A 20175-nucleotide genomic window follows, 5' to 3' on the forward strand; every position below is an offset into this window, starting at 1 on the left:
TCCTGAAGAGGTTAAAAAAACCCAACCCAAAACAAACAAACAAAAAAAAAAACCAACAACAAGTATGTATCTGAGGTATTTCAACTGCTCAAAAAAACCTGACTTGGGCCTGGAGGATGGGAAGGACGTCACCAGGGCAGGATGGATGGATGGTGCTTGGATCTGATCTCCAGGCTGGGGAAAGCGCCGTGTGGGAAAGGCCAGGAGAGAGGGGACAGAACGAGGCCCCCTGAGCAGGAGCTGAGTTCGTGGAGTCACTAAGTCAGCTTGGTTGGCTCCAGGCACAGGAGAGCCAGGGCCAGCCTTCGCTTGCTTTCAACTGGAGCTTTGAGGGGAAAGGGCGGGCTTGATTTCCTTTTCTCTGCTTCCACCCAAAAGGTCTTACTCAACTGAGAGCCACTTTTTTTTTTTTTTCCGCTCACGTACGATTTGAAGGGGACCGGGCTCCTGGAGGCTGGTTCAGGGACCAACCAACCAACCACACGTGCAGCGTGAACTGCAACCCCTACAGCCACACCGCACAGCCCCGCTCAATTCCACCTCAGATACCGCCTTCTATTTTCTCAGCGCACGGATGGGGAGAGCTGCCAGGGGCTACTGAATGACGCCTTACGAGAAGGGAGCCGCTCCAGGAAGCCTAGCTCAACCTAAAGGACAGCCCTTTTGTGTCAAGGGGGCAGAGGATCAAAACACCAAGCCATCAGGGTAAATGTCAGTGGGATGAGTTCCTCAAGGTGGGGTGGGGAGAGACAAGGTGGAGGGCATTGAAAACTTGGCTGAAAGAAGGCAACGGTAGGGGAGAGGCCAGCACCAGCCAGGAGAAGGAAGCAGCTGATCGAGAGGTTTTTAATGTGTCTGTGGGTCAAGCGTAGCGGCGGGCAAGTCCTTCCCCTCTCTTGCCAAGACCTCAGAAAGGGGAAAGGACGCTCACGAGCCAAGAGCACGTGTTCTAGGGGAGGACCTAGAACGCCGGACCACAACAGAGCCTGGAAAAAAGCGAGGAAGCTCGCCTGCTCGGCGGCCACGCGGCCTTCTGCAGCACAAGCCACGGGAGGACAGGGGCAAGGCACCCCGCTGGCTCTTAGGATTGTCACAACACAGAGCTGTTTTGTGGGAAGAGTCCTTGTGGCTCCTGGTTCGGGGAGAACCAAGTTTCCCTGCCCCAACTCCAGCTCTTTCCACCTGCCTTGGTGACGTCTCAGCCATCTCTCAACCCGCAGCTCCTAGAGACGATCCCTGATTGAAAAACGCCAGGCGTGCCCCCCCCCACCCCCCCCCCCCCCCTTCCATATCCCACCCCCCAACAGGAACACAGCAAACCCTGGGAGGAGGAGGCAGAAAACAAAAAGCAAAAGGGAGGAAGAAAGGGGGAGAACGAAGAAAAAGGCTGGACAAACAGACGATGAAGAAAAACTCGCTGGCATGGAAAGGTTTCAGCATCATCATCATCATCTTGCCGTTGGCCAACCACAAAAGCAGGTTCCTTGAGATGAGGTAAATCTGTGCGACTCCTTCCCGGCTCGCTCCCTGCCCAGAACAGAGAGGAAGAGCTGCCGGAGGCCAGTGTGAGAGACAGCAGGCTCGGCCGTCCATCAGAGAGACCAGCTGGTGGAGGGCTCTGCGCTGGGGGTTCCCCGGGATGAGGTAGGGCTGGGAGAGCAGTGGGAGCTGCTGCTGCTGCTGCAGGAACTTTGGGTGCTGGAGCCTGCAATGAGATGGACGACTGGCTTCTGGGCAAAGAGCACTCCTGCAAGGCAGAGGGAGAGGTAAAGAGAAGGGTTACTGGGACCACGGGGTGGCACGGCTGAGGATAGGGCGCGGGGCAAAGGGTGGTGGGTCCAACCCCAGAGAGCTCAGCCCAGCAGAAAGAGGCTCAGTAAGACAAGCAGGCTTGGAGACAGATCGGTGGTGACAAGGATCTAGGAAGGGACTCCCCCAGGGCTTGTTCTGGCAGCCTCTGTCACAGGGATAAAGATCCCAAACGGCTTCAAACAACCCTTTGGAGGAGAGAAGCAACCTTTCATCGCACCGCAGTGCCAGGCTTCCCACCGGGGCTTTGTCCAGGGGTGCGTGTGTGGGCCCTGCAGAAGGGAAACAGCTTCAGCAGAGCACAGGGGACAATTCCTGCGTCCCAGAGAAGCGTGAGGAAAAGCTGAGTAAAGCCACTCCTCGGCAGGAGAAAAGGGAAAATACTCCTTAACACTTCTAATAGAAGTCCCTTCCCTTAGCTTTTACAAATACTAACGACCACCACCACCACCACCAGGAAAGGGCATTCATCTCGACTGCCTGCCTAGCACCACACAAACCCCAAGGGAACAGAAATCATCTCCTGCTGAGCTTTCTAAGCCAGGCAGGTTGCGTGGGGTGTGCTCTGGCAAAGCCCAGCCCCTGGGAGCACGCCGCCCTCTCCGCACCCCCCGTCCCCCCGCGGCGGTTCCTTCTCACCAGTGTAAATTGTGCCGTTCATCTCCACCGACATGTTAATACTCCCAATGCCGTTAGGTGACAAATTCAGTGCTGCCGCCGCCGCCGCCGAGTCTGGTTTATCTTCTTCCAAGAAAGAAGAGATCCAGAGTTAGAGAGTAACTGCCCTGTTCCCTGCACTAGCCAGAGATGTTCAAAGGCGTGCATCTGTCTCCTCTCCGGGGAGGAAAGCCCCACACGATGCCCGCCTTCCAGTCCTCTAAGTCTACGAAGATAAAGTGTGAACTGAGGGTAAGTTGGGAGCTCAGCTGGCGTTTGCAAACCCCTCCCTGACTTGCACGCTGCAAGGGCCAAATTAACATCCGCCCCCCCCCCCCCCCCCCCCCGACAAAACAAACCAGCTGCCAGCGCCCGAGCCAAGACTGTATTGAAACGGGCTGGATGGTGGCTGTGTTTGCAGCAGCCTGGGAGCACGGGCACAGCCCTCTACCCCTTCGCTGAGGGGTGGCAGCTTTTTTTTTGGGGGGGGGGGGGGGGGAAGGCAGGGCTGGTGTGACTGCCCATGCAGGGCTCAGACTGCAGCAGCTCCAGCGGCCGCTGGAGGGAGGGGACAAGCCACAGCGTCAAGTTTTACTCCTGGGTCCTCAGCCCGGAGAGTCCTTTCTAAGCCGAGCCGAGCAGCTCTGGCAGAGTCAGTGCAGGGCAGGGGTTCAATTTACACTGATGCTTAAGGGGAGCTGAACGTCAAAACTCTCCCAGATGCTCCTGAACCTCCGAGCGAAGCAAGCCGTGCCCGGGAGCCCGGGTTGCAGGATTGCCTCGGCGCGCTCACGGTTTGCACAGCCGTATCACCAGCCCACCCACCCCACGTTGGTTTGGGGGGGCCTCGGGCTATTAAAACAGAGAGCAATTACGCAGACAGTCTGCTCACGCTCTGACATTGCATGGAAAAATGCATGTTTTTAACGCCTTTCAGGTCTGCTGGGGTCTGCTGCAAGTCCGCCATCCCTGTAAAGAACGCTCAGGACACTGTTAACAGTTAACCTAAATGTTGTTATCAAGCTATGATAAGCTCACGTGGTGCTTTTCAAAAGCACCCCTCGAAACACTTGACAAAGCACAATCTTCTTTTTATTTTGCAATTGGAAAAATTAGGGCAACAAAGGACAGATGTGCCCACAGTCAGCTAACAAAAGCAGGAATAGTATCACTGAATCTTTAGGGCTCAGCCCTCAGCCTGTTACTACTTGCAGAGACTGGAATTGTTCCTAGCATTTTGATTTAGGAAGTTCAGGGTGGAGAGGAAAAAAAAAAAAATAAAGTGAGATGAGAGGGAATGAACATTACTTGTTAAAATCTGTATTCCCTTTTACTCGCTACTTTTGCCTTTCTTTTAGGTAAATGTGAAATTTAGGTGGACGTGTAGCTGCCAGGAACTGCGGTGTGAAGTCCCAATCCCATTTTACTCCACAGCAAGCTGCTGCTGCTTCAAAGAGGAACCCGCTTTGACCCTTTGCCGTATTTATTTCTGGCAAAGCGTTTCAATAAAGCATTTACCAACATTGCTAGCAAAGGCCTCAAGAAGAGCTCTTCCCTTTCTTCTGAGCCGTGCCAAACTTGCCTGGCCTTGTGTCTACATCCAAATGTACAATTAATAAGGGGTCTGAGACCTTTAATTTTAATGGATCAAAAGGTTTGGAGGAAGCAGCTGTTGGGACTGAAATTTTCTGAGGCTTTGCTGTCCAGTGAAGTGCAGCCCCCGGGACAGGTAAGGGAGCCGCGGCACTTCATCAGCTTTTGAAGCCACTATATAGCAGTATTGATTCTGACAACGTGACCTTTACGGGGTGACTCCCCTTTTACAAAGCATTTCAGGAGTGCATTTCCCAGGCCATGAATGCTGCTTATACGTGACCTTCTAACCCAGCCTTGCCAGGAGTTCTCTGCCTGCAGGCTGTGCGGAGGGCTGCAGCAGATGTTGGTAGAAATCACCTGACTTGCTAAAAGCCCTGTGATGCATCAGGCCCCCCCCACGGATACACAGGTCTCTGTGGCCTTCTCCCCACACCTGACAAAGGATTCCTAAAAGCTGGGCATCTCTCTCCCCCATCTCCTGCAGTCTGCTACCCGCCTGGAAAAAACTGTTCCCTCCACGATCAGTTAAAAGGGCTCCTGCCCAGGAAAGGCTAGAAATTCATTCCCTGCAGCACAACGCTGGCACGAGGCTCGGGTGAGGGTGGGGGAAAGCTGAGCATCTGGCCGCACGACGGGCTCCCCCTCCAAAAGTCACCTTACTGACTGCAGAATCACAGGGCTGCCTCGGGCGAGGCCACACCGTGCTCTCGGACCTGAGCTACAGCCCAGGTGTGAAACGTGAGGGGGTCAGGTACGTGGCCCAAAGCGATTTCGGCCAGTCCACGCGCTTCCCACGAAGGAAGGAACATGCTTACGGCAGGCAAGAGAACACTGCTGCAAGGACAACCGAGCTCGCATCAACTGAAACCGGCAGTTCTCCACACTGGAAGTTCTGTGCAGACGCAACAGCCTGAGTCCTGAAGCAATCTCACTGTGATCAACACGGGAGGTCATAAGCTCAGAGTGAGGGTCTTTGTATGGGTCAAGTGGGTTTTATCAGCTTAGATGGAGAGCTTTCTGAACACGGCTAGGGTGCTTCTGGATCCAGGCTGGATTACGCATCACCAAGTACAGAATAAAACCAGCAGTGGTAAGTAAACCCTAATATTGCTACGGTTGAGCTTTGCAGGTGCTGTGCTCCATCCTAACAGCTTCCCGACAGTAACCTCTGCCTGGTACCCTGAGAGGTTAATCAAGCCTGCGTGTAAAGAGGTGTCTGACATCCCAGGTTGGGAGCGGCTCCCTCCCTGCCACAGCCTGCCAAGACCTTTGGTGTACCCGGAGGTGCTGCTTACCCTTGCCATTGATTTTGATCTTCATGGGGATCTGCCGCGCCATGCTGAACAGGTTGCGCTGGAGAGCCTGCTGGACGAGCCGCTGCTCCTCCTCCGTCATCCGCGAGACTTTCTTCTCCGGAGGCTCCCCCGACTCCAATCTCTCCCTCAGCTGCTCGAGGGTGGCTGTTCTCGCCGCCACAGTTGCCTGCTGGCTAGCCAAGGTCACTGGCACAGCAATACGGTTTGGCATAGACACGGTCAAGGGCACCCCGTCACCTAGGAAAGGACGGAGTCGCTTAGTCCCCCCCACAGCCCTCCCGAACGCGAGCGCGCCAAGGTTTAAACCGCGGGCAGAGCATTCAGCAAACCCTGAGCCACCCAAGTCCCACTACTCTCAAGTCCCAAGCAGTCGGGGTGAACGAAACGGAAGACGACTGTGTTTCAGAGCCTGCGCCTCTTAACCCCACCACCCTCTTTGCTGTGAGGACAAGTAGCCGACCTTTTCTGACAGCTGCTGCTGGAGACACCCGAGGATTGCTGGTCCCACTGCCTGGCGCGACGCCGATGATGGGGAAGCGGATCTTTGGGGGAGACAGGAGGGAAGGAGGCCCCGTGGTGGTGGGCGAGTAGCTGAACAAAGAGGAGCTGTAGCTGGGCCGCCGGCCTTCCCGCCTGTTGCCATCGATTGCAGCCTGGAGCTCAGCAGGAGAACTGAGGGATTTCTTCTCGCATTCGTAGGCATATAGGTACTTCATGTACCTGGGAGAGAGGCGAGTAGGGTTCTTGCTAGAACATGAAATTATGGGCTACAGCAACAAGCACTGCATTCAGTCGGAGGTGCTCGGCAGATCTGGAGTCTCTATCAGCCCATCCCCAGCACTGCTGTGCTCGGTTTGGTAAGTATTGAGCAGTCTGAGCGGGAAGCACAGCTCTCAAACTTTTGAGTTTACTTGCTGTTTACAGAGAAGCATACAGCTACCTACTACTACACCCACGAGGGCAGAAAAGAATCATCCAGAATTCCCTTACAATGGAGATACCATCTAAAATTATAAGAATTAAGACCTTGGACTGTAACACTTCATACAAGGAAGGAAGTCTGAGGAATTACCCGTACCCAAGTTATTTGTATTAGCCAGTCCCAAGCCTTACTGCTTTCGCTGAATTCTGGCACACAAGTTTGCAGGAGACAGCCCGTTTGTACCAAAGGCTGTAGAAATGGGAAGGAGCTTCCTTCCCTGGGACTTTAACAACTTCCAAAAAAATCGAGTCTGCGTAAGCTGGATGTGGATTCCCAGAGCCCAGCCTGCCATGCTCGAGTCACTGAAGTCCAGCTTTGCCCCGTTGCTTAAATTTTACAACAGGTTTTACTTTCATAATTCTTTTTCCTCTGCTTGTTCTTCCCTCTTTTTTTTTTTTCTTTCTGTCTTTGCTTACCTAATCAATGTGAGGTACTGCGCGTCAGGAAAGCAATCCTCACAGTAGGTGCTAAATGCAAGTTTCCACAACTTAGTAGTGGTAACAGACATTAAATGATCAAGTTCATACTTGATGCCTACAAATCAGGAGGCCTCCCTCCCTCCTTGCTGTGCCAAGTGCTCTTCAGAGACAGAGCAAGACCCTTCTTGCCCCGAGGAGTTTTAGCTCTGAAGAGGCAAGGGAGGCGCAGAGCACAGCGAACAAGACGATGGCATATCGTGCTGGGATTGTAGGGACGGAAGGGGGAATGAGTTCAGGAAGAACCACTGCTCGGAAAAATGAGAGGAAATAAAAAGGAAAAACTGCAAGCCTTGGGAGAGAGGGATAAATAAAGCAGCTTATCAGCTCTTCCCTGGCCACGGAGTAGAATTCAGTCTTTCACATTTTTCCAGCCCAGTCCCTGCTTTGCACTCCCCAATCCCCGCTGTGCTCACATCCCCGTTAGATCTTCTGGACTTACTGGGTTCGAAGCGTGAATGCGGCACTGGTGATGGAAGTGGGCAGATTAAGGCCTTTGGTGATCTCTCGCCAGATCTTCTTGTTGATGATTTCCACCAGCCCGCCTTTCTCCGTCACCAGCTTGTAGAGCATGTAGAGATCCAGGATCTGCTTTGCCATGATGGGGATCCGATTGATGGGAGTTCCTGCAGGGAAACAGCAGGGAAGGAAACATGGAGTCAGAGAGAAAATGAGGGAGAGAAAACTGGCAGGTTGGGGCTATCGATCTTCTTTCTAATAGGAAATTCAGGCAACTCTATTTGTAGCCTGACTTGAGGCCTCTCGATGGGCGATTAAATGAGCCAGAGAAGTGTAGCTACATGGCACGTCCTTTTCATGAAAAATCCTTTCCTGTAGGCAAAAGCAATTATCAGACAAATAATAACCCGCAGCTAAGAGCAGCTTCTAAAATAGAAAGAAGGGAAGTAGGGACTATTCAATCCCAGGGACGAGGGAGCAGCACAGAGGAATAATTTTTTATGAGCTCCCAGGGCAATCTTAGATAAAAATCTGTATCGCTTGTGCTCAGGAAGGGGATGAGCAGCCAGGCAACTCGAGCTACTCGTACGCTGGGATTCAGCTCCCTCAGCCCCCAGCATTTGTTATCCTGTATTGCTTGGGAACAGCGACAGAAAAGGGTACGTGACACTGGAGAGCATCTCCCTCCCCCACGTACATTTACCTCTGTCCTCCCTCCCCAGCACGTGCGTTAACGTTTTGCTCCAGCTTCTGCTCCGACAGAGCGTTTTCACCCTCCCACTCCTTCCCCCCCCGCCCCGAACACGCTCCCCAGTGACACACCGAGGAGGCCACGCGTGCACCTCAGCAGCAACTGCAACCCAGCTGCTGGAGCAGTAGCTAGAATGCTAGAGGAATCGTCTTGATGGTGGAGGTGAACAAACAAGCAGTGTAACGGAGCATCAGCGCGCCCGATCGCCGACACGGCACAGCCAGGCGTCCCCGCGGCTGCGGTGAGAAGCACCGGGCATCCAAGCACCTTCTGGAGCCCAAAACAAGGCCCTGCTCTATCCTTGGGGAGATGGAGAGGGCAGACAGGGAAACAGATCTACCCTTCCCCTTCAGTTGTGTCATCTTGTGGGTTAACAGAGGTTAAAAAACCCCCAAAGCTGATTTTTAACCTAACAGTGCCCTTTTAGCAGCACCTTAAAGTGATAAAGCGTGCAGGGTTTGAAAAGGTCAAGCTAATGAGGTTTAGGCAAGGAGAGGAAGAGCGGAAAAAAATGCTGATGTCGCAAACCTTTTATTTTGCATAGGAAATACTGTCCTGGATCAAAGAGCCGTCCATCTGAGGTCAGTATCCTGTGTACCACAATGGTCAGCACCAGCCTTTACAGGAAAGCCTGCGAAGCGCTGTAATGGACAATTATGGAATACCCAACCCACAGGGGAGACTTCTGCCACTGCTCATCAGCCAGCGATTCGGTTAATGCCCCGAAGCAGAGCAGTTTATGGCCCTTATAAATGGGTTTTATTCTGTTTAGTGAAAAGGAGTTCAGCTCAGCTCTGCAGATGTCCTCATTATACATGTAAGTGTAATTTTTTTTTTTTTTTCTCTCCTTTCTTTTTGAAGCCTGTTATGCATTAGCTCCTGGTACCAATTCACACAGGTTAATGAGATGTTTGATAGACAAAGTAAACTTTTTCAGCTTTAAAAGGGCTGCCTTCAATTTCACCAAGTTACTAACTCTTAAACAGTAAGAAAACAAAGAGCAACCTGATCAGGCTTGGTCTGCATGCTCTGTCATTTTATATCTATCATATCCTCTTTTCCTTGCCTTGTCTAAACAACCCCTTCCCTGTCCACGACAGAAAAGTCCACAAAGCAGTAATTTCACAAACTGCATCAGATCCTCTTCCTGCATTTCACAGACAACAGTTCCCTCAGGGAGCAGAGACAGAGACGCTTCCAAACTGTCTGAACGCGCTGTGGCTCCATCCATCCCAGCCGGCCGCCCCGCGCCAGGAGCTGGTCCCTCCCAAAAGGCCAGCCCGTGTAAATGCAATCCTCAACCTGCTTCGGTTTTCCCTCAGCCACCATTTTGTCTCGCTCGGTGTGTTATTGTAAAGATTAAGAGCGCACTAACAGCGTCATTTCAGATACACAGAGGGCTGGGAGCGATCATGTTACCAGCCCTCAGTTATCATTCATCAGCTGAGCCACAGTAACCAGAGTCACACCCAGCCCACTCCAAGTGAAAAGCAGGGAAATATTTATCTCCGAGGTTTCTAGGAAGAGCCAGGGGTGGTTTATTTCCACCGCAAAATGCCCCTTCACTAACAGTTCAGCGTTTCTGCCCCAGTGGCAGGGAAAGCTGGGGTGTCCTGAGCAGCACCACGTTGCCAGCAAAGCCTCTGCTCCACAGGGGCAGGACCAAGACTCTTTCCCCACTCCTCTGGCAACCCCGTGCCACTCAAAGCCACCCGCTTTTCCCCAATCCAATTGAGGGAATAGCATTAACTTCTCCAGAAGGGACTTTCATCCAGCTCTCCTCGAACAGTGACCAGATGGAGAGTGAAAGGGAACGGTCATGGATAAGGCTCCTCAGGCAAACAAGCCGCTAATACAGATGTATAAGGAAGCATCTACATTTATATTAAACTAATATATATACTTACACTGCATTTATCCTAAGCAGTTTTACCCTACTCTAGATTCTCCCATCTCAGCATCTGAAAAGGTACACAAATGTATTTATCCAAACGCTCCTGTGAAAGGGACAAGCATTACCTACATCGGTGGGAAATAAATGTATTTCCAGAGAGCCTGCCCATAGCTGGAGTAGAAACAGCAATCAGATCTGACCTCCCCGCCTCATGTTACTACCCCTTTGACACCTTCCCTTCCTGAAGTCTGCTTTTAAACAAGACCTGCAGACCAAAGCCCCCTGAAATTTAATTTGTAGCTTTATAAACTAAGCTAAAATCTATAGCTTCCCGCCCGACCCCCATAAAATTTCTTTATGCAGGCTGAGAAACTTTACAGCAGGGACAAAACTACTTCCATCCTTCTACCACTTGAGCACGGAGACGCAATTATTTTCCTCCCGTGCTTTCTCACAGTACCCCTCCCAGTAATGTCCCCTCAGAGCTAGCAAAGAATGATTTGGGGTTTGGACCTGGCAAATTAACTGTACTTTTCAGAGCCAGCCAGGGCTCTGCATGTTTCACAGGATCTGACTGCAAAAGAGCCGAGAAGCACGGGGAGGCTGCTCTCACCGCCCTCTCCTCCCCCAGCCCCTCTCCGAGGAAAGGCAAGGCGATAAAGTCTTTATTGGAAACCCCCAGCACTCAAACAGGAAAGGCTGAAAAACGAGTATCATGGGACAGTTGGATGCTGAAGCCGAGCGGATCCTTTCACAGGCGGCTGCAAGGCTTGTCAGGGGCCATGATGGATTACTGTCATCTGGCAGCATCAGGATTAATGATCCGGAGGTCAGAGGGGAGAATTCCAGAGGGAAAGGTCAGCAGCCGGGGGCACAGCGTAAGACTTGTTGCCTTTTGATGGCAAACTCATTTTACTGTACTCTCAAGCCTCTCTATTCTGCCGGCTCTCAGAAATGCTGCACGTACTGTGCTTGCAAAGAGCCAGAAGCCTTGCCTGACTCGAGAAGAGGGTGAGGGAGATGACTCGCTCCTCTCCTAGTTTTCTTGGTAAACGACTTTTCTTCCTTCTAGTATAACCCCAGCTACGCAAGTACGGGCCATTCCTGCAAGGAATCAGCCCAAGGGCAGGACACAGAGTCTGGTTCCACTGGAAAAGGCATGAGGCATAGCTGACGGGCATGGAAGACCCCAGGAAGACAAATTCTAGGGCAGGCAAACTCTGGAAGGAGAAAGAGGAATCATCCCACAGCCCATGGGTTCCTGGTTCTCTGAAGGGAGACAGCTGTAACTCCAATTCAGATTTCTGGGATAAAGAGTTTCCCTGGAGGAAGCCTGACTGTAGCTATAAACATCTCTGTCCTTCAAGGGAAATAAGCAGCCCCCCCCTCTGCCAAGCTGTTTCACCCCGTTCAAAAGCCTCTTCTGTTTCAGGCAGACCTTAACAGAAGCCTAAAGGGCTTGTATGGATAGACTTGAATGTCCCCTATGTCCCCTGCGCTGGAGAGGCAGAAGGAGCAACTGTTTGATTTTCATCCTTCAAGAGCTATTTAAGAAGGGACTGAGGAAGCTGTAAACACCCCAGATAATCTTTGAATGACTTTTTACATCTCTTGGCAATGAACCAGTATCTGGGGAAGGGGCACTGGCCGAGCCAACAGCACAAGCAGGCTCTGCTCGCTCCCCTGCAACAACAGCCATTTGCTCAGTGCTGGGGCTCAGCCTTTTCATTTCTTGAAGGGGAACTAAGCTCCGGACCAACATCCTCCTCACCTATCCCAGCACGTTGCCCAAGGTGTTTTTTTTCTCTCATTTTTCATCCCATCTTAGCCACATTTCAGAGATCTAAATCTGAAGATGCAGATTGATGTCAGACAAGAACTGTCCCTAAGACTGTTCTTAATCAAGTTGTAGAGAAGTCCCCTGTCATTTTGCAGGGATTTGCTCAGATTTGCAAGTCCTCCATGGTGGAGATCCCCTGCCAAGGGCCACTCTCCTCTCCTCGTGCTGAGCCATGCCCGCTGCAGGGAGCTCCCCCCCAGCAAGCAGCCTAAGCCATGACTTGTCCTGCATGCAAGAGACAAAGAGCAGTTAATTATACCCAGCCTGAAGCACTACTTTTTCAATCACCTCCCATTTTTTTTTTTTTTTTCCCTATCCAATTTACTTTCAGAAGTGTCCATTTTTTAGTAAGGAACAAAGGAGGTGAGAATCCCAAATATTTATTCTGCAGAGCAACATTCCAACTGCAATAAAGCACGCTCTGGAGTGAAAAATAGGCATAGAGGGGGGCATTTTTAAGCCACAACCTGTACAGGTGAGGAAAGCTTTCCACCTTTCACTCTAAATAGGTTCAGAAGAAAACCAGTATCAGACAGCCAAAAAGAACACAGGCTTTCCCTGGGAGACTGGGGAAGTCCACAGCGATATAAAAGAATTTTGAACCAAATCTTGAAGAGATCTTCAGGTTTCTTTGAAGGGAGACAGTAATTACTTGGTATGAATGATCTCTCCACTCTCCCAGGCTAAACAGAGGTAAAATTCAGTTCAACAGCAAATCAGCAGTGCAGGATACGAGCAAATCAACTTGAACTCTGCACCGGCTCAGTCCCCAGGTCGCTTGAATTCCTCTCCAAGGACAAACCCTGGCCGGCTTCGCGCACAGCTGCCCTGCTCAGCCACCCCAGCTCTTTTGCGTGAGTTTTGTTCGTTGATTTGGTTTGAGCCTGTCCTAAGCGCTCGCTCCACGTTAAAATAAAAAGCAAAGGTATACAGAAGGGAAACCACCTCTCCCCTTTTCCTCCCTGCCCGTGCCAGTGCTGATCTAATCTCTCCCCCGTGCGTGGCACTTCCACAGCGGGCATTCTCACCTCCCAACAGGGAATGTCACCACCTGATCCGCAAGCCTGCAGACCATTAGACACTCCTATCAAAGCGGGAGCCAGGATAGAGGGTAATTAATCACGCTCTATTTGACAGGAGGCCCACTTCTTATCTGCACCCCTTGAAACGCCATCAAGTTTCTGCTTCCCTCCTCAGTAAGTGAGGCTGACAGCAGCCCCTTATCAGATTTCGGCTGCTGAACCGGAGGCAGCCTAACTGGCATCCAGTGCCCCGGTGACATTAGCCAAGGCTCCAGCCACATTAACCTTCCCACACAGGGTGCTTCTCCATCCCTGAAACAGAGATCCCAAGGAGATTTGCTCTCTTGTACCCAGCTCAACTCCAGTCCAACTGTTTGGCTACTACGGACACAGCTGGGTCCAATATATTTGCTATTACAAATTTCTTCACCAGATGTTGAACCTCCATGCAACTGGTGGTGGGTTTCCCTACATCTGACCTCTAAACAACTGGACAAACTCTTCTTCTCCGGGCAAAGACAGGTACAAATACAGAAGGCAATGCAGAGAAACGAGGACAGCTGGGCAAAATAAAGGTGGCTCAGACAGGCTGCACAAATTGGAGCATCTTCACTCCAAACGGTTCCACCTGCTTTCATCCACCTGGATATCTACAGGGTCATCTCTTCAATGTTAAGGCATCTCCACCACTTGAGTGCAGCACCTCATTAACCATGTGAAAAACATGCTGTTAAAACTGGGGGGTGGGGGAAGGCCAAGAACACCCATAGCAAAGAAGTACCACCAATATAAGAAAGAACTGAGGGAGACCAGGATTTGAGACACAAACACCCAGTCTTTGAGATGCTGGAGAAACACGTGACAATTTAACACCTCAATCTTCAAGGGAATTGAGCAAAAAGCCCCTTTGGCTCCATCACTCAATTCCATATACCCAGGAGGGAGCACCCGGGATTCAGAGATCCTCAGCCGGCAATCACTAGAGCAGACTGGGATCAGATGAATAAGCTACAGAAAGGCTCATGCAAAGCAACAACAGCCAATCACTTCAAATTATTTTCTTCTGTACCCTTGTCTGGTGCCATCTCACTTTGTAACAAAACATTTAAGCTGCCCAAGCATTCTTCATGCTGGCTAAATTTAAAACAAATCTTCTGCAAGCCAGAACCGAGTAAAGTCCTAACACTATTTTCCCGTTAATTACAACTACAGCTTCCAACATGATTTGTTTCTTTGGAGCTAAAGCAATATTCACTCCAAACCACTATTTTTCAGCTGCTTAAAATCAAGGGATATTAATTATTTGTACTGCACTGGATATTTTCCCAGAAAAATTTTTTTAGATCTTTCCAAAGGGAGACTTCCAGGATTTTTTCAAATTAGAGAAAACAAAAAAATCTCATGTCTGTCTTCAATGAATGTTTTGATGCATGAGAAACAGAAGGGGGAAAAAGTTTGGGTTTTATGAGAAGGACCTGCTGATAACTACCACTGAGTTATTGCAATTTGCAAATTTTCCTGGGTAAATTCCCCCAAAATATCAGCTTATGTATCTGGTGGGGACTTTTAGTCCCCTGGCACCTACAGCTGATGGGCAAGACATCCCCTGTGACAGCTTTCTGGATGCTACAGAGAACCTGGCCTCAGGTACAGGACTCTACACCCCCAGAGGAGCTGGATTCAAGTTGCTTGGAGATCCCAAGCACTTGGCTTTGCACCTGTTTTTTATTCTAGCATCACTTCAAAGTGTTTAAGTACATGGAGCAGTGCATTCTCTGCTCCCTGTTCTGAAAGGCTCAAACTATGTAAAGAATACAGAGGAATGGAAACCAGAACGCCAGTTCCCCCTAGAACTTAAGGAAAAGTCGTACTTTTCATTCTTTCTAACAATATAAAAACCTAAAATATTTCGCCGATTCCCCACTGCTTATCGTTTGCAGAAGACACTAGTCAGCATTTTTCCTGAGGCTAAGTCAGAAGAGTTGCCCAAAGAAGAGGCTCTTTAAAGGAGGGACAGCAGGCAGAGATGTAGCTGCATATAAATCCCAGGGTCTAACAGGGCAGAGGACTTTGCCTGGTGGATCTGGACCATCCAGAAGGGACCTCTGCAGTGTCTCAAGTGAGACTTTTCCACTGCAGAACACCATCTGATATTTAGGGAAGCATCTGTTGTGGCTCAGCATTACCTGGTAGCACGAGCAAAGGGTGCTGAGAATTTATGTCTATTGATGTCTCTTTTAGAGAACTACATTGCTTAATTCAGATTCAAAAATATCTCCAGAGGATCAAAAGAAAAAAAAAACTGCAAAATTGAATCAGTAGAAGTGTATTCCCTGAACAAACATTTCATAAACACCACTTGGCCTATAGATAAAAGAATCCATCAGTAAATGCTTTTGTCAATACCCTGGATTCGTTGTATTTCCACATCTAAAATGTGCAGACAGCATACAACAGCAGGAAAACATTAAAACCACACGGTCAGACTTACAAAGCCCCTTCTATGTATATACACATAAAAAAACAGAATGGTCAAGCCATCTGGGAAAACCAAGGTCACACAGAAACCTTGAACAAAATTAGTAGAGCTGTACAATTGGAGACGTTTTATGAGGTCTTCACAAAGGCAGTACTTAAAATGAACAAAACAGCTTCCCTTGAAAGGGAGCCTTTCCTAATACACCATAGCACGCAGTTAGATCTCTTCCCCATCAAACCTTTTCTCAAGAGGAATGTCTTGCACAAACACTGCTGATCCTTCCAGGGGATGAAACTGTCCCACTACTCCAACTCTCTCCTGCATTCCAACTACTGGAATACAGTCAGCTCAATTACTGGTGGCCGCCTGACCAGCTATAAGAGTCATGCCACTAACACTCCTTCATTATCTGGGGGCAAAAAGCAGTCTAGCTATGCTACCCAGTACATGCTACAGGGCTAACAGCTACATTTTTCTACTACTCATCATATCTATGCCTTCTATCAAACACAGAGGAAGACAACATTTAGCTTCAGGGTATGGTCACAGGGTGAGAAAGCCCTCAAAAGAAGTGGAAGATGTCATCATCTCCAAGACTGAGTCTGATTTGAGTAAATGAACTTGCCCATCTGGCCACGTACATTTCTGTAATAAAATTCTTTTCAGTAATACCAAAGATGGGGGAACACAAGATTACCCTGAAGTCATTGTAGTGGATGCAGCTCTAGCCTGGGCACTTAGAAAACTGCTCCTGCAGGTAGGGTCCTCAGTGGCAGGCAGAACAATTTCAGTCTACGCGCCTGCAACGCAACCCATTCCACAGTGCACTAGCAGAGAAGCCTCAGCCCGTGCCCGTAAAAATGCCCTGAACCACAAACTTGCCCACAGAGCAGCCCCTCATGCAGCAGGACGTTAAAAATACAGCTTCTGAGAAAACAGACCTCAAGACTCAACTTGTCACAACACGCGAGATCAGCAGTGGAGGTGGAGAGAAGCCACTGCTGAAGCTGCTTATCCCTGCTCAGCCCCAGAAAAGGCAACCTTTGGCTTGAGGCTGCGGAAGAGCTGAGAAAAGGGAAGGTGGTAACACAGCAAACTGGCACCATCCCTGCTGAGCTGTGTCAGGTCGGTCCTGTGGTAGGCCTGGTTCGAAGCTAGTCCTGCACACTAATTGCTCTCATCGGCTGGTCTCCCCTCCTCTCCCCATCTGCCCCTTCAATCACAGCCATGGTGGGACCCATTCACCTAAACACATACGAGGAATAAAACATCCAACAAAGGAAGAGTTACAGCTTTCCTCTCATCTCCCTCTTCCATCATTATTGCCACTGAAGGGCCATTTTATCACTTGCAGCTGTGGTCATTCAGTGACAACCTGCTGTGCTCAGAGGCAGATGAGACCTGCACATTTGATCTGCATTAAGCCTGTTTCATGGCTTCACATTTCTAGGTACATTCCTAACAGCAGCACCAACAACCAAACCTTTTCATCCTTCCAACCACGCAGTAGCTCCTGTGAAATCTATCATTTATCTTTCACTTTTTTTTTTTTGGTTCACAGTTAGCAATCTGTGCCCCAAATCCATCAGCCCTTAACAAGGGCCAGCACTTCTCTGGCTCCTCCTGGACAACGGCAAAATCCCCATCTTTACACCAGCAATGTTTATTAGCAGAGCTGCTTTCCATTGCCCTCAGACACAAGGTGCAAATTAACCAGCTCTTCACACATACTAGCTAAGAAACACAGCACTTTGCTCTCAGGTGCAATGAGGCCTCAGTTGTATCCATCTTTTGGGGACCCTTTCAGAACAAGGCAGCTGTTCAGCCTTGTTTGGCACGTAAAGCAAGGGGAGGAGAAGTGAAAGCCTGAGCACTGTCCTACGGTAACTCTGCTGTAGAAGCTCCCAGATTTTTGAAGATCCCACAATAGGACACAGTCAGCAAGTCCATCTGCTCACTAGAAAACCAAAGCCCTGCTGTAGATAATGCTGGGGAGAGCAGACATGGGAAAAGTGGACAGTACAGCTTCCCAAAAACCATGCCAAGTCAAAAGATGTCCTCTGCAGTAAGACAAAGCAGCTCAGATTCATGACACAAGAGAAGCTGCTTCCTATAACTCCACTTATGCTGTTCAGTTCTCCTACCAACCTGAAGGAATTTAGCCCTCCCTCTTTTGGGGGTGCCAAAATATAAAGCAAGCCCACAACTGCTTGTACCCTGCCATCTAGCCAGTTCCTCAGACCAGGGCCAAACACTTCCAGCCTCTCTGGCAAAGGGCTGTCAGTTCATGGCATCTCTCTCCTGTGGGTGCTGGGCTCTTATATTTCATTTTCAGCCTTCCAGCAACCAAGAAAACAAGTGAGTCTCCAGAAAACAAATACACTGGGAAATACTCAGATGATTAAAAGCTAAACTCCTACAGCAAGCAGCTGGTGATCAGCTCAGCCCCTGTGCCGGGAACATGTCAATTATAAATAATTAAAAGGTAACAGGAAGGAGACACTGAAGTATTAAGCAGATTTCTCTCTAGGTATCTGGAGGTTTCTATTGCTGCCAATCACACCCTTCAGATTATTGTCTTGTCTGTCAGTCATCCCAGCCCTTACATTAACATGTGAGCTCAGGTTAACATTTGCAAGTAAACTAATTAAGCTCGGTTATGCCTCTGCACACAAAAGCCAAAAATATCAGCAAAACCTGGCTCTAATTTTTAATTGACTTGGAAGCATAACCTCAAAACTGCTGGAGGATGAAAATTCACACTGGTCGGCTGTCAACTCTAGCCATGCCAGGGAAAATGGACATGGATATGAAGGCAACTGAAGTAGGATAGCCTTTTCTTTGCTTGTGATCTACTTAGCCACCGAGGGGGACGCACCTGAAGATGCAGGGTCCAAAAGACAACTGAAAATAAGACTCTCGCTCCAACCCAGCGAACAAATGATTTTCAAATAGGTGAAACTGAGATGTTGCATCTTTATGCTTTATTAGACTCTCAAGGCACAATATTGCAGGTGACACTAAGGCAGCCCCCTTCCAAATGAGTACAACCTGGCTTGTTTGGTCCACCACGCTCAGAGAGCATTATGCCATTGAGGAGCAAAGGATCCTTTTTATGTCTGCTCTTCACACCTACATTCAAGCAGACTTTTTTGAAACAATGAAAAGGTCTATCACACAATTTAACACTTTTTGTCAGAAATATCTTTGTTGGAAGAGTCTGCCTGGCCTAGCATGCTTGGAGGGGTAAAGGAAGAGCACCACCAAGGTTTTACCACAGATGTTCAGCGATGTATGTTTTATACAACACCACATATATGTACATTTTAATTATGAATAGTTTGCAGTGAAGGAACTGAACTTTGATAACTAGGGGACAGAAAGAGACTTTTGTGACATTGCAGCTGAGCTACTTCACACATGCATCACCACTCCTGTAGCAAGGAGAGACGCAAGTTGCTGACACCACGGGGAGGAATGTGAGAAACTGTGAGCTTCTGCACTCGGCTACACAAAATTACTAAACGGAAAGCTGACACATTGTGAATCTACAGGAAAAATGTGGCTTGGTGTCTATTTTCCCAGTCCCCAGATTGCATACCACTACTCTAGGCAGACTGTGAAGGCATTCACACTCGGCTTCCACATGCCATTGAAATCAAACATGAGATGTGTGACCATGCCAACTGAAGGGGAGGACCAGAGAATCCCGGGTGGTGCTCAGCCTTGTTTCAAAAATCTTTGGGGAACCAGGCTTCTTGGGCTCTTCAGTGCAAGGACATCATCAGTATTAGGTAGGAAGGTAAAGAAATAGGGTCTGTGAAATTAAATCACAGGGCAGAGTTCTTTCCTACTGCACTCCTTATCTCCCAAGGCAAATATGTCAAGTCTTACCACGGCTCTTCCGCCAGATCTGCAAGTTCAAGGGCTGGATTTGCTCTTTCAAACTCAGGAGGGAAGAGCTCGAACAGCAGCAGCACCCTTCTGCCCCATTTGACCCTAAGGAGTTCAAATAAATGCTCACTCACCCCTCTTCTGCATAAAGATGAAGAGGTCATCCAGGAACTCTTTCCGTTCAGGGTCACTATCCAGTTCATAGAGCTGGGGGAAAAAATAAAAGTGAAGGCACAATTCACAATGAGACAGAAAAATTAACAATATGAGATTCTTCCAGTAGGTGATCTGGTGTTTGCAACGGAGGGGTGAAAGGCAGCCACAGGCAAAGAGGCAAAACAAGGAAGGATTCCTGAGCAATTTGGTAGACAAGGCTGCAGTGATAGTTTAGGGACCCTCGTTACGGCTTGCCTTGCTCGGCCCCCCCTCAGTAACTCATCCGGGCAGGGTAGAGACCCGCACCCTGAAGGGAACAGGATTCAACTCAGTTAACAGCACTGCTACAGAGCAGGGTTTGAAACCACCTGAAAGCAAAGGGGAGAGAAACTATTAAGACAAGCTGGAAAGAAAGATGAGACAACCAAAAGGAAGGTGATGGAGGTCCAGGGCAGATGAGTGGTTCACACCTTTGAGGCACCAGGGAGGTAAAGTTCTCTGCAGCTTCTCTGAGCCTCATGATTTCCTCCTTCAGGGATTGTCAAGTAAGTGACAAACTCCAAGTCCCTTGAAGGAATAGATGAAAGGGTAGAGCTTTCCTGTAACTACTACTGCCTGGCAGGAAAGGCTCCTCTAAAATAAGCCAAAAAGCCTTCAAAAATATCAGAAATCAGCCTGGAACCAATTTGTTGCAGAAATCATTTTACCAAAAGGCTTAAAACCCCAAGCATTTAAAAGAAAGTTCCACAGGCAGCTTATTCCAAAGAGGCGGCACTGTATACTGGTATTATCCACTGATTTTTTTCAGGAGGGACAGGCATGAGTGTCATCTTACAACTACCTC

The 20175-nt window shown here is 49.3% G+C and overlaps 1 protein-coding gene across 2 annotated transcripts in view; it reads right to left on the minus strand.

Annotated features, from left to right (window-relative positions):
* Positions 1 to 1418: 1418 nt before the first annotated feature.
* ARID3B (AT-rich interaction domain 3B) overlaps positions 1419 to 20175 on the minus strand; it is a 32735-nt gene continuing 13978 nt past the window's right edge. Inside the window, exons 4-9 of one of the 2 annotated variants that reach the window (XM_042803693.1) lie at positions 19310 to 19382; positions 7279 to 7462; positions 5839 to 6098; positions 5358 to 5615; positions 2449 to 2550; positions 1419 to 1747 (exon numbers count right to left, since the gene is read on the minus strand). In XM_042803693.1, coding sequence (XP_042659627.1) covers positions 1593 to 1747; positions 2449 to 2550; positions 5358 to 5615; positions 5839 to 6098; positions 7279 to 7462; positions 19310 to 19382 — 1032 coding nt within the window. In that variant the 3' untranslated portion in view covers positions 1419 to 1592. Of the gene's footprint in view, positions 1748 to 2448; positions 2554 to 5357; positions 5616 to 5838; positions 6099 to 7278; positions 7463 to 19309; positions 19383 to 20175 lie in introns of both variants that reach the window. The other variant, XM_042803692.1, reaches the window with a different exon arrangement.

This window comes from Tyto alba, unplaced genomic scaffold, assembly GCF_018691265.1.
Source record: "Tyto alba isolate M040663 unplaced genomic scaffold, T.alba_DEE_v4.0 Super-Scaffold_41, whole genome shotgun sequence".
Taxonomy (NCBI): Eukaryota; Metazoa; Chordata; class Aves; order Strigiformes; family Tytonidae; genus Tyto; species Tyto alba.